At 49.1% G+C, this 14,011-nt stretch overlaps 1 protein-coding gene across 1 annotated transcript; it reads left to right on the plus strand.

Moving 5' to 3' along the window:
* The first annotated feature begins 671 nt into the window (after positions 1–671).
* LOC119386703 (uncharacterized) lies at positions 672–11,961 on the plus strand. Its single transcript, XM_037653996.2, has 3 exons — positions 672–994; positions 10,186–10,303; positions 11,751–11,961. The coding sequence occupies exons 1-3, from the start codon at positions 772–774 to the stop codon at positions 11,959–11,961; spliced, it is 552 nt and encodes a 183-aa protein (XP_037509924.2). The 5' UTR covers positions 672–771.
* The last annotated feature ends 2,050 nt before the right edge of the window (positions 11,962–14,011 follow it).

The following is a 14,011-nucleotide window of genomic DNA, read 5'->3' on the forward strand; positions in this document are numbered from 1 at the left end:
TCATCCGACGATCTTAATCTCACCTGTCGAGGATCACGATCATTAAAATGATCGGTTAAATTGGATTTATTTTTCCTTCTTCTTCACAGATCTTTATTTTTTTTTTTTTGCCGACGCTCGATGGAGCATCTGCAAAACGTGAAGAAAAAAGCAAAAAGCTTTGCAGACTCAGATGCGTCACATGATGAAGTTATCAAGCCCTAATCTCAGCCCACGCGACTTTTGGCATCGTTCGTGTTCACGCCGCCGATTTTCTCATTTGAGGAGGTATTTAAGGCCTTAAAATCATACCATGAACCAAGACCCATCTAATCGTGCCAGTTTGCCGCCTATCTCTGAGGCCACATAGAAAGCGTGTGGTTGAGATCTGCTCCTCCGTTACCTTAAGTGCAGTAATGCTCCGATATCATACTTCACTTAATATAACTCTTCACTTGCACCAGAACCATCGATTTCTGTTTTTAAGGGGACTTCTTATAACTATTCGGAAAACAGAAAATAAGTGCTCGACCGGATATGCTTGGAGGAGAAACAAGATCGTCACGCGGTACTCGTGTAGCTACAAAAACCAGGTTCAAGTGCGACGTCACGGTGGCGCATGATTCTGCCGTAAAGTAGCGCTTAGCATATCATATATGTAAGAAGCGGCCGTTAAGATGGCTTGTGAAAGTGGACTGTGCTTGGCACTCTCGCTATCGGCGCGCTCGAGAACAACATTGCCCTGCGTCGCGATTTCGCCGCTCCGGCCGCAAGTCTCTTGTGCAAATATTTATGTGCGGCGGCCGCACCTTCCGCCTGCTGCAAGTAGCACCACAAATGAGGACTCGTATGCTAACACGCATCAACGTTTCCAGTGCCAATATCAAGGAGTGTACCTTTGGGAACGCTCGCCAAAACTGTCCCAAGGACAAAAGGATGGAGCTTGAGCTTGCGGAGAGTTCAATGGTGGCAGCGTTTGATGCCCTCTGCGAGAACGAAGGATCACTTCTTAAGAGTAAGTAATAACGCGCTCAGTGGAGTGTTTTCAGTAGTCCAGCACATAATGGATCAAACAAGCCTTACACATCCGTAACTTCCTTAACACCCTATTCCGCACGCCCCCGCAATCTGGCCTTCCTGAAAGAGTTCTTATTCATCTTTGGCATGTTCCTCATTCCCCCATTTCTGTTCTTGTATTTCATAGGATGTTTAAACAAATTTGCTCAGGAGGCTGATTCTCTAGTGCCATTCGCACTCATATACCGGATTACTTTTAAGTGCGAGACATTTTTTGCGATTCAAAGGTATCTATCTATCTATCTATCTATCTATCTATCTATCTATCTATCTATCTATCTATCTATCTATCTATCTATCTGTCTGTCTGTCTGTCTGTCTGTCTGTCTGTCTGTCTGTCTGTCTGTCTGTCTGTCTGTCTGTCTGTCTATCTATCTATCTATCTATCTATCTATCTATCTATCTATCTATCTATCTATCTATCTATCTATCTATCTATCTATCTATCTATCTATCTATCTATCTATCTGTCTGTCTGTCTGTCTGTCTGTCTGTCTGTCTGTCTGTCTGTCTGTCTGTCTATCTATCTATCTATCTATCTATCTATCTATCTATCTATCTATCTATCTATCTATCTATCTATCTATCTATCTAATGTACCGTCTGCGTCTTGGTGCTCTCGTGGTCGCTTGTTAACTTGCTGTACACCAACAATGGCATGTTTACGACTAGAATTTATGACGTATATGAATTGGCCATGCATTTAAGAGCATGATAAGCATAGCTTGAACATCTAGATAAATATTGTCACGTGGTCGTGACGTCGATGAAGACAGCAGTCGGCGTTGTCAAGATGAAACTGTTTATTTGGCCGAACTTGTGGCCGGGAAACGGAAAGTTAATTTACAGCAATACACACGGTATGCACTGATAGCGGCGTACAGATCGTCGACCGTCGATCAACTGACCAGCGCTGAAGCGCGTCGGCATTTAAACGTGTGCCGTCGAATATTCCAGCGTTATCGCTGGCTGTCGTGCAAATTCTAGAATAAGCTCGAGTGTGCGCGTCTTGCGCGCAATCTTAACAAAACGATCTGCAATGATCGCGAAGGTTCTCGAACAATGAGGCGCGGTTCGCGCTGAGCGTTGCTGACAGTCTTTGTGCCCGAAAACCGAACACAGCAAAAGTAATAAAGAAACGCACGTGGCAATGCCCCCCTCTGAAAAAGCATCGTCCCGATGCTTAAAACAGAACAGGCCGATGCATGCAACAATAAATAACAAGAATAAATCAACAAAGTACAATAAACAATAGCACAAGAAAGCACAATAATACAGCAAAATGACAGTCCTCAGATTTGCTAACGCGCGTAATATGGTTTGAGGCGCACGACATGGACGACTTCAGGTCGTGCACGGCGCCGCTGAGAGTTCGTAATGCCGTCAGGGACAACCTCGTAGTCGAGTGCGCCGAGGCGTCGAAGTACCCTGTACGGTCCGAAGTACCATCGACGAAGCTTCTCACTGAGTCCCCGTCGGAGTATTGGCGTCCATACCCATACACGGTCACCGGGTTGGTATTCCATGTGGCGTCGTCGAAGGTTGTAGCGGCGGCTGTCAGTCGTCTGCCGGTTCTTGATCCGTAGGCGGGCGAGCTGTCGTGCTTCTTCGGCGCGCTGTAAGTAAGCGGCGGTGTCGAGATTTTCTTCGTCGGTGACGTTTGGTAGCATGACGTCGAGCGTCGTCGCCGGGCTCCTTCCGTAGACCAACCTGTACGGCGTCATCTGCGTTGTTTCTTGGACGGCCGTGTTGTAGGCGAAGGTCACGTACGGAAGGACGGCGTCCCACGTCTTGTGCTCAACGTCGACGTACATGGCCAGCATGTCGGCGATGGTCTTATTTAGACGTTCGGTGAGGCCATTGGTCTGTGGGTGGTAGGCGGTGGCGCGGCGGTGGCTCGTCTCGCTGTATTTGAAGATCGCCTGAGTTAAGTCCGCAGTAAAGGCGGTACCTCTGTCTGTGATGAGGACCTCTGGGGCGCCATGACGCAAGACGATGTTCTCCACGAAGAACTTGGCTACCTCGGCGGCACTGCCTTTGGGCAAGGCCTTTGTCTCGGCGTAGCGGTTGAGGTAGTCAGTTGCTACGACGATCCACTTGTTGCCGGAAGTCGACGTCGGGAACGGCCCCAGTAGGTCCATCCAGATTTGCTGGAACGGCCGGTGAGGTGGTTCGATTGGCTGCAGAAGTCCCGCTGGCCTGGTCGGCGGTGTCTTCCGTCGCTGGCAATCTCGGCAAGTCTTAACGTAGTGGGCGACGTCGGCAGCAAGGCGTGGCCAGTAGTATTTTTCCTGTATTCTGGCGAGCGTGCGGGAAACACCGAGGTGTCCAGCCGTCGGGTCGTCGTGTAGGGCCTGGAGGACTTCTAGTCGCAATGATGAGGGCACGACGAGAAGGTAGTCGGTTCGAAGGGGTGAGAAGTTCTTCTTGAGGAGAACACCGTTCCGTAAGAAAAACGACGGCAGTCCTCGCTTGAATACCTTCGGAACAACGGCGGTCTTGCACTCGAGGTACTCAATAAGGCCCCCCAGTTCCGCGTCGGCCCGTTGCCTTTCGGCGAAGTCGTCGGCACTTATAGTTCCGAGGAAGCAGTCATCGTCGTCGTCTTGCGGCGGCGCGTCGACGGGGGCACGAGACAGGCAGTCGGCGTCAGAGTGTTTTCGTCCGGACTTGTACACGACGGTAATATCGAATTCTTGAAGCCTCAGACTCCATCGTGCGAGACGACCTGAAGGGTCCTTCAAGTTAGCTAGCCAACATAAGGCGTGATGGTCACTGACAACTTTGAAGGGCCTGCCATAGAGGTAGGGGCGAAACTTTGACGTAGCCCAGAGGATGGCAAGGCATTCCTTTTCTGTTGTGGAATAGTTTGCTTCTGCCTTGGATAGTGACCGGCTAGCATAACTGATAACCCTTTCAAGCCCGTCAGTCGTTTGCACAAGGACGGCACCGAGTCCTACGCTACTTGCGTCGGTGTGTATTTCCGTATCGGCGCAATCGTCGAAATGCGCAAGTATGGATGGCGTCTGCAGGCGTCGTTTAAGTTCTTGAAAGGCTTGCACTTGCGCCGTTTCCCACATGAATTCCACGTTATTCTTCGTGAGAAGCGTCAGTGGTTCGGCGATACGTGAAAAGTTTTTGACGAAGCGTCTGTAATAGGCGCATAAGCCGAGAAATCGGCGAACGGCCTTCTTGTCGGTGGGTGGCGCGAAGTCGGCGATGGCAGCTGTTTTCCGCGGGTCTGGGTGCACTCCAGACTTGCGGATCACATGACCCAGAAACAAGAGCTCGTCGTACGCGAATCGGCACTTTTCTGGCTTCAGGGTCAGTCCAGAGGCCTTGATTGCTTGAAGTACTGCCTCAAGCCGCCGGAGATGCTCGTCGAAGGTCGAGGAAAACATGACGACGTCGTCCGAATACACAAGGCACGTCTGCCACTTCAATCCGGCCAGTACGGTGTCCATGACACGCTGGAACGTCGCAGGTGCCGAGCAAAGACCGAAAGGCATGACCTTGAACTCAAAGAGGCCGTCGGGTGTTATAAAGGCAGTCTTTTCTCGGTCTCTCTCGTCGACTTCGATTTGCCAGTAGCCGGTCTTGAGGTCCATCGACGAAAAGTACGTCGCGTTGTGAAGTCGATCCAGGGTGTCGTCTATTCGTGGGAGGGGGTACACGTCCTTCTTCGTGATTTTGTTCAGGCGCCGATAATCAACGCAGAAGCGCAGTGTCCCGTCCTTTTTCTTCACTAACACCACGGGTGACGCCCTCGGACTCTTCGACGGCTGGATGATGTTGTCGCGTAGCATCTCGTCGACTTGTTTCTTTATCGCGTGGCGCTCTCGAGTAGAAACTCTGTAGGGGCTCTGACGGAGTGGTCGAGCATTTTCTTCTGTTATAATGCGTTGCTTCGCAAGGTGCGTTTGTCGGACCCGCGATGACGACGAGAAACAGTCCTTGTATTGCAGGAGCAGGGTTTTGAGCTGGTTTTGCTTGGCCTTCGGAAGGCTCGGGTTGACGGCAAAGTTCGGTTCGGGAACTCTATTCGTCGAAGCAGGATCGGCGGCATCGAAGAGGGCGAAAGCATCGCTGGCGGCTACACATTCGTCGATGTAGGCAACCGTCGTACCAAAGTCTATATTCGTGGCTGAAGTTTGTCAGCACTACCTTTGCTTTACCGTCACGCAGCTCGGCTATACCTCGTACGACGCAAATTTGACGGTTCAGGAGTAGGTGCTGATCGCCCTCGATGACGCCTTCAAGGTTCGCAGGTTTTTCGGTGCCCACGGAAATAATGACGCTGGAGCGCGGTGGAATGGTCACCTGCTCTTCTATCACATTCAATGCATGGTTGCCTGGCATCGCGTGGGGCGGGAGCGCTTTGTCTGAGGTCAGTGTTATCGACTCAGACCTCAGGTCGATAACGGCGCCGTGGTCACTTAGGAAGTCCATTCCAAGTATCACATCCCTGGAGCAGTTTTGTAGGATTACAAAGCTCGCAGGATAAGTCCGGTTATTGATAGTGACCCTCGCCGTGCAGACACCAGTCGGCGTTATCAGATGGCCTCCAGCGGTCCGGATCTCGGGGCCTTCCCAAGCAGTCCTAACTTTTTTCAACTGTGCTACGAACGGCCCACTGATGACGGAATAGTCGGCTCCAGTATCGACGAGAGCGGTGACGTTGTGGCCGTCGATCAGAACGTCGAGGTTGCTAATCCGCCATCTTGCGTTGCGGTTACGTCGCGGCGTCGGGTCACGGCTACGTCGGTTTGCACCGCTGATTCCGCGTTGCGTCGTCAGGTCTGCTTCCGGTCGCAAAGTATCGTCTTCAGGACGCCGTTCGGCATGTGGCGGGGGCTCGGAATTTCGTCGCGGCGGCGTCGTCGACGGCGGAGGATCTTCAGCATTTCGTCGTTCAGCAACCGCACCTCCATCGGTTGCTGCCCTTAGTTTTCCGGATACGGGCTAGGCTACCGGCCCCGGTTTGGGCCAGTGTACTGCCGGCGATGCGGTGACATGTAACGGCCGGGCGACGGCGAGCGGGAAGGTCGTCGTTCTTGCCACTGTGTTCCGGTGAGGTAGTCGTCGATGTCGCGAGGCCGTTCGCCTGGCTGCGGGCGCGGCGCGTTGACGGCGAATCCGCGTAGCCCCATCTGACGGTACTGGCAGCGGCGGTACATGTGGCCGGCCTCCCGCAGTGGTAGCAGAGCGGGCGGTTGTCAGGGGCGCGCCAGACATCGGTCTTCCTCGGGGTGTAGCGCTGGCCGACAGGTGGGCGGCAGGGCGTCGGTGGCGGCGGCGGCGTCTGGCCGACAGGTGGTCGGTAGGGCGTCGGTGGCGGAGGCGGCGTCTGGCGACGGTACTGCGGCGGTGTGTCGCCTTGGCGTGGGCGTAGAGGAGGAGCATGACGGCGGGCTGCAGCAGCATAGCTCATAGCTTGCGCCTGCGGCTCTACTAGCTGAGGCGCACCGAGTGAATGCTGGATCTCCTGGCGTACGACGTCGGCGATGGAATCTACTTGAGGTTGCGACGAAGGTAGAAGTTTTCGCAGCTCCTCTTGCACGATTGCACGAATCGTCTCACGCAGGTCGGTGGATCTAGCGCTTGAACGTCGGCGTAGCTTGTGGTTGAGAAGCTGCGGTTGTATTGCCTTGTTCGCATCTCAAGCGTTTTCTCGATTGTTGTTGCTTCGGAGACAAATTCTTGGACGGTATTCGGCGGATTCCTCATAAAGCCAGCGAAGAGCTGTTCCTTTACTCCTCGCATGAGGAAACGAACCTTCTTTTCTTCAGGCATGTTGGGGTCAGCATGGCGGAACAGCCGGGTCATTTCTTCCGCGAAGATGGTCACGTTTTCGTTCGGGAGCTGAACCCGTGTCTCCAGCAAGGTTGCGGCCCTTTCCTCTCGGACGACGCTCGTGAACGTCTCCAAAAAAGCACTGCGAAAGAGATCCCAGGTTCGAAGCGTGGACTCCCGGTTCTCGAGCCATGTCCTTGCTGCTTCTTCCAGGTAGAAGTACACATGGTGCAGCTTGTCGTCGGCGTTCCAGTTGTTAAATGTTGCGACCCTTTCGAAAGTCTCGAGCCAGGTTTCCGGGTCTTCGAATGACGACCCGCGGAAGGTTGGCGGCTCCTTGGGCTGCCGGAGTAGGATCGGCGAAGGCTGCACGGGGTCGGTCATCGTCGCTGAGGTCGGTGTTGGGACTTGGGGCTGCCTGGTTCGTTCGGGAAGGAGCCCGTGCTCTGGCGGTAGTCCCTTCTGCCTGCGGCTTGTTCGACGATCCGGGTTTTCTTTGCCGTCGTCCTCCTCGCGGCTCGGTCTTGGGTCAGCGCTTCGCGGGGGCGTCCGGATCATGGAAGCAGCAGCACCTCCACCAGATGTCACGTGGTCGTGACGTCGACGAAGACAGCAGTCGGCGTTGTCAAGATGAAACTGTTTATTTGGCCGAACTTGTGGCCGAGAAACGGAAAGTTAATTTACAGCAATACACACGGTATGCACTGATAGCGGCGTACAGATCGTCGACCGTCGATCAACTGACCAGCGCTGAAGCGCGTCGGCATTTAAACGTGTGCCGTCGAATATTCCAGCGTTATCGCTGGCTGTCGTGCAAATTCTAGAATAAGCTCGAGTGTACGCGTCTTGCGCGCAATCTTAACAAAATGATCTGCATGATCGCGAAGGTTCTCGAACAATGAGGCGCGGTTTGCGCTGAGCGTTGCTGACAGTCTTTGTGCCCGAAAACCGAATACAGCAAAAGTAACAAAGAAACGCACGCGGCAATATGAGACGATGTCATCGTAGAGGCATGGTGGACGTTTCATTGCCTGGCTATACAGCAGAATGTTTATAGCATTACTCACGTGTGTGATAAACATGAATGACAGGTCATGAAATAAGTGTTCACGGCGTGCATGGCATCTATATTATAAGAATAATGGCACATAAGGTTTGATGTAATAACCAAGTCACACGGGCATGCTAACCACAGTTATGACGAACGTCAGTTCCCGCAAACCGCTGTTACATCCAGTCAGACGGAAAGCCTAACTACAGATAACATACTAGCCATGGTTGTTTCAAAGTGTGGTTGACCACTTCAGCTAAGGAAACTAACTAGAAAAGTGGCGGCCCCCATGTCGGCAGTCGAGGGCAGCGTGACTGCAACGGCGGCAGAAACGTCTTCCGAAAAGCGCGTCCACCGGGCTGTTTCTACTACAGAGCTGCTGGTGCGTGAAAGAGCACGGCAAAAGAGGCCATGTACGTCTTAATTGCAGACAAAATGATACCACACGTACCGAGGAACGGATTTTCTTGGCTTTCGCATCGACCGATACGTAACTGCGCCCATGGGTGTGAAACCAGCCTTAACTCATGTCAAATATTGTCAAAACATTTAAAGTAATACGCCCGGGGACTCCACATACAAACAGCAAGGATTTATTTTAGAGAAAATGACTTAATATACAAATATACATAAGGGAAGAAGCTGAATATTTATACTTTCAGTAGCGAAGCTAATTGTCACGTGACCTGCTACACAGCCCATAAACGAGGGCAGCTTTCCCCGTGTAACAGGTGTCAACTGCACTTGCCAGTTGTAGTTTTGTGTACTTAACTTCTTCGTAACTGAGGTTCGTCGTAACATTCATTAACGCGGTAAAAACAAAAAATGAAAGAATGATGTACCGATGAATGACGTGAGTGACATGAATGGCATGAGACATCACGAAGGACATTCGAATCTCATGCATGACATTACATAGGTGGCAAGGAGGTGTACATTGCGAAGCACGCTTATTTCTTTATTTTCATGTGATTGAAATTCACCAATCAAAAATGTTACCACTGTTCAGAGCCGGACGTGCCGCAATATTTAGGAAACTTCACGGTAGTTTTAGACTTTTCTGATACTATTGCGCGCATGACGCGAGTAGCCGAGTTTATTACGGACCTGACATGAGTACCAGCGAAAGCGCTGCAATTTTTTATCATTCATATATCAAAGACGACGTGTTCTGCCGACCATCAGATTATCGAGGTCTGGCGACTAGGCTAGCCGCCATCAAAATACAGCGAGTATTGCTTGAACTTTGACTGTTTCATTTCCTGAACATAACTTCGCCCAATAAAGAGTCTTCACCGTCACAGCCACGTGACATATATTATTTCAGTCATCTTTTTAAGTGGAACATTTCAGTGGGCATGACGTAGCATAAGTGACTTAACATGTACACAATACCGAATGAATCGAACAGACAACCAGGCTAGGGAGAGCATAGGTGAGGTTAATTGTTGCCTTTTAACTGCAGTGCACTTATGATGACATAAATTGAAAGGAATTGAAGTGGGCGAAAAGTCCCCTTTTCCGTCGGTGGGATCTGAACCCGCAACCTTCAAATTACGCAAAGAAATTTTCCCTTCTCTCGCTTATAACATGGGGCGTATTCCATAATATGTATCATATTTACTCATTTGAAACCAATATTGGCTCGTTGTTGAACTTTCGGGTAGTCTCCTGTCGTGGGGAAAGCACTAGCTGGCACTATTGGAAAGCACTATAGTGCTTTACAATAGTGCCAGCTAGTGCTTTTAGTCCCAGCATTTAGTCACCAACTTTGCCAGCTATAGCTGGCAAAGTGCTGGTTCGTATTCGTTAGTACTCATGAATGTTGGCTTATGGCGACTAAATACTGGTTGTGGCACGTGCTAGCTAGTGACGTTTAGTGTTGACTACTAATTGCTGAAGGGATTTAAAATGAATATATAAGCTACAAAAATATTACCACACATACCAACAGCATAAGCGAAGCAAATTTGTAACCATGCACACACTGCGTTAGATGTGCTTTAGAAAAGGAAGCTCACGCGAGGTGAATTGTCGTATTGAATAAGGTACTCGAATACTTAAAAACATGACCACAGGAAGAAAGAATACTTATCTGAGATTGTTACTAAGACAACCATCCGCCTGCGCGTGCTCCCGCGGACGTATCGCGGTGGAACATGTTTTGCGGGAACCACTATCGTGCATTTTCCACCTTGCAACTAGCTACATTCAATGTATGAGGCTGTGCATGCTCTTCCAATATATTATTTCTGTTTTATTTTATTTTTTATTTTATTGCGCAGCGGTCCTGAACACTTATCAGTGCTGGAACTTCCCAGCGTTCTTCGGCTGCATCCAGCAACTCCCACTGACGACTAAGAATTTCGACTTCTTCGCGAAGAGGACAGAAAAAGATTTGGAGTACGGCTTTTCTTTTTGCAGCTTCTTCTGGATTACCTATCTCTCAAATAACGCTTAAATTTGTAGACCTATAGCCGATTACTGATTGATCACCTATTTTGGTTGTTAAGCAAAGAGCAGCTGGCGCGGCTGGATATCACTCCACCCCAAGAGTAACGCTGTTGTACTTTCTGACTCGTTCATGGGAAACGTAACTTTCACAATTTCCAGTCTAAATCTCCTGTAGCGCAAGCTGAAATAGTGCACCGAAATCCAACTTTAATCCCAAAAAAAATTGAAGTAAGATTATACGTCACTAAAAGGCAGCCACCTATCAAAAACTACTGGCCTCTATGGAGCTCTTGTGCAAGATACAGCTCTGATGTTAGCCTCCAACGTTGACCCTCCAACGTTGAACCCCACGAATCAATGAAATCAGGTTGAGGTGGCATGTCAGAGTGTTGCTTAACTTTCTTCTTGAATGTTTATGTACCGCCAGCTAGAGTGACGAGATTTACGCTCGCGGAAGGGGATAATCTTAAGCATAAAGCATAAGGGGCTGAGGAAGCCTTGACACTGGCTTTTACGGTCCTCTCACTACGACCACCGCTTCGAAAATGGGGGAATGTGCTGATCGCAATGCACAGTCGTATCTAAGTTGACTATTCTGCTTTTGTTTTCTGGCCTCATCACACTCGCATAACGTTACAAGGAAAATTAGATCTAATCTCTTTTTCTTTCCGATGCATGAAGCACGCGCTCTGAAGACGTGCGTCGTTGTGACCTAGCTCCAGACGGGAATTCGGGAAAACTTATTTTAGCAGAGACTTTTTCTGGGCAAGATGGTGCGACATTTGCAAAATAGAACAGCACGAAGGACGGTACGAAAGTCTTGTGGTTAATGTGTCTTTCGTCCCGTGCTTCGCGCTGTTTTATTTTAGCACATAAGTTCTGCAGAAGCACGCGGAATATAGGAAAAGCTTCAGAAGGCTAGATACGCGGGCTAGTTGGCATAGATCCATTTGAAAACTTGGCAGCGCAAATAAACGAGACACAGAAGCGGCGGAGCCAAACAAGCGCACGTTTGGTCCTACTCTGTCTGAGTCCCGTTTGTTTGCGCTGCCAACTCTTCATAAAGCAAATGGTTCAATAATAAGAAAGAAAATTGTTTCACCAGCCAGTGCCATGAAGGTTTAAAGAAAAGTTATATGCGTTGCGCAGAGTGAAACCTTAGGTTTTTGACCACGGAGTTTTCCTGTTTTAGCCGCGAAGTAAAAGACACACAAAAAGGGGAGGAACACAACGGCACGACGAGCGGCCTGTCATTGTGTTCCTCCCCTTTTTGTGTGTGTTTTACTTTGCGGCTAAAACGTGTCCTTAACCTTGCCCTGCTGCATTGTCGTTATGATTCGCCATTTTGCAACTCGTATTCACTGGAAACCAAGTCTTACTATTGCTTCCACTGCAGGGTACTGAAGAAGGAATTGCCCAAGTGTGTCGCCCTTTCCAAGATCAACAGCGCGCAGTGCGCACAGGTCGACGTGGGCTCAATTGAAAAACTCATCCACACTTTCATCGGACGCACAGTGCCAGGGTACAACGCGGCCTCGCAAGCCTGTTTGAGCGCAGCTGCCCTGCTGTCTATTGTCCTGGCTCTGGTTTTCACCAGATCGAACTAGAGCTCTATAGCCTCGAACAAAGCGGCCAGAATTGACTTAGAGTCTAGGTATTAGTCATTTTGGAGCCATTCATTGCGGCTAAGCGCTTTTCGCGTGCCGCAATGCCCTGGCCATTGACTTGCCCTGCTGCATTGTCATTTCTGGAAAGAGTAAACTTGCTGGTTTTCGCAAGTGTGCTTTGTCACGTAAGCTACAGCGAATATTGTTTGCAATACTACTATCATTCATATGTTTTCTTAAAGGGGGTAGCTGGCATGTCTAAGTCATTAATAGACTTGTTAACAGCACCTCATAGAAGTGGTATTTACCTAAATCATGCAACAAATAAAACACCATTCACAAGTCCCAAGAAATCATTTTTATCAGCGTACAATAGTGGATATTATATGGCAGAGGTCTCAGGCTCACCTCAGCTAGCGAGCCGTAGTCATGAAATTTAGTCTGCCACAAGTGCGGCGCAGTTAAAGGGGCCGACAACTGAATGCTCAGAAGATGTGATTAGCTCCTGGTGGAAATGAAAACAGCGTGAATTATAGTGACAGATTCAAGAATACTTTTCACGATCTGAGTAGGATTTATATTTTGAAATCGCGTTTAAAAACGCCAGGCCTGCGCCGAAAGCGCAGCACAGTCACAGCGAAAGCTGGAAGAGCGGCATTTCTAGAGCCCGTTATAAATTATCTTGTGGCTACTAATACAAGTACACTAGCAACGTACCCACTACTCCACAAATCATAATATTTGGGAAGTTGAGAAGCACCCACCACGTTATTCGTTATTCTGCGGAGAAGCGAGGTACATCTGTGAGGCATTATGTGCGCTTTGTTGATGCGACGGCTGAGGACGATGAAGAATTATGGCTGAGCCCTTTGTAACGGGTTGGAAGCTTTAAACGACCCACTAGTTACATAATTCACATTGTGTGACGCCCGGTCGTTATTTAACTGTCCCACCACGCTTTATAACATACGTTAACCGGAGAAACGGAAAGAGGGAGAGAGAGAAACAGAGAGAGAGGGAATTAACTTTATTGAGACCCTGAGGAAATGGATCATGGGAGCCTTATGGGCTTCCTTGGCAACCAACAGAAGTGCACTTGCGAGGAACCCACTACGCTATAAATCATCATAATTTTTGTGAAGTAGGGAAGCAGCCACTATGCAATTTTTCGACATTCTGCGGAGAAACGTGGTACTCGCTAAACACCTGTGAGGCATTATGTGCACTTTGTTGATGCTGTGGCTGATGACGATGAAGAATTGAAGAATATAGTCTACCTCTTGAACAATAGGTTTTCTTCCGCTTGAAAAGGGTGGGCTTAGTCTTGTGCATTTGTTCGTGCGACAACTGGTGATGCGATTTTTCTATATGTATACCTTAAGGATGTCTGCCACCGTTTCTTCTGGCTGTTATACGGAACCGTCTTTCTCACCATCTCCCTTTTCTTTTTGTCACAACAAGAGTGGCGGAGGAATCGCAATTATGGGGTTTCTTGAAAGAGATTGTCGACACTGTCCACTTTTTGAAAGCCAGATTCACGTCGAGTATTTGTACAACGTGGACAGAAAGACGCTAACCGCCGCACTTGTAAACACCCTTTTCCCCGAACCTGTTTACCGACAGCAATATTTATCTCATTCTGGTCATGATGTATTCTGCCGTGTACGAAAAATGTGTATATCGCCAGCTGTGAAAACGTTTTTTTTTTTTTAAGCTGCACACATCCACTTTACCTGTAAAGACATGGCTTCATGAAAAAGGGATATACGTGCCCTGGTCTGTAAATTGCAGGCTATGCAACTAGCCTGAAACAATCGAGCATTGTTTTATTCATTGTCGTGATGCATTTCATTTCTGGGACATTCTTAAGAGAACTCTCAGAAAAGAATTTCCAATTACATCGCATGGTGTGAGGTTCCTGCCGTTCAAAAAGAGCATCAACAATAATGCACCATATGATTTAATCATGCTGCTAGGTCTATATTCGCTATGGAGAAGCCGCATGATTGACAGACATGCTGAGCCACCTCGCTCGACACGGTCTGTCTTC

The sequence above is a fragment of the Rhipicephalus sanguineus genome, chromosome 3 (assembly GCF_013339695.2).
Source record: "Rhipicephalus sanguineus isolate Rsan-2018 chromosome 3, BIME_Rsan_1.4, whole genome shotgun sequence".
NCBI lineage: Eukaryota > Metazoa > Arthropoda > Arachnida > Ixodida > Ixodidae > Rhipicephalus > Rhipicephalus sanguineus.

Bases quoted from the DNA above. Each gene is read 5' to 3' on its own strand.
- LOC119386703 (XM_037653996.2), top strand. From the start codon at position 772: ATGTGCGGCGGCCGCACCTTCCGCCTGCTGCAAGTAGCACCACAAATG. The intron at 995-10,185 runs GTAAGTAATAAC...TTTATTGCGCAG, and splicing joins CGAAGGATCACTTCTTAAGA to CGGTCCTGAACACTTATCAG. The intron at 10,304-11,750 runs GTACGGCTTTTC...CTTCCACTGCAG, and splicing joins AGGACAGAAAAAGATTTGGA to GGTACTGAAGAAGGAATTGC.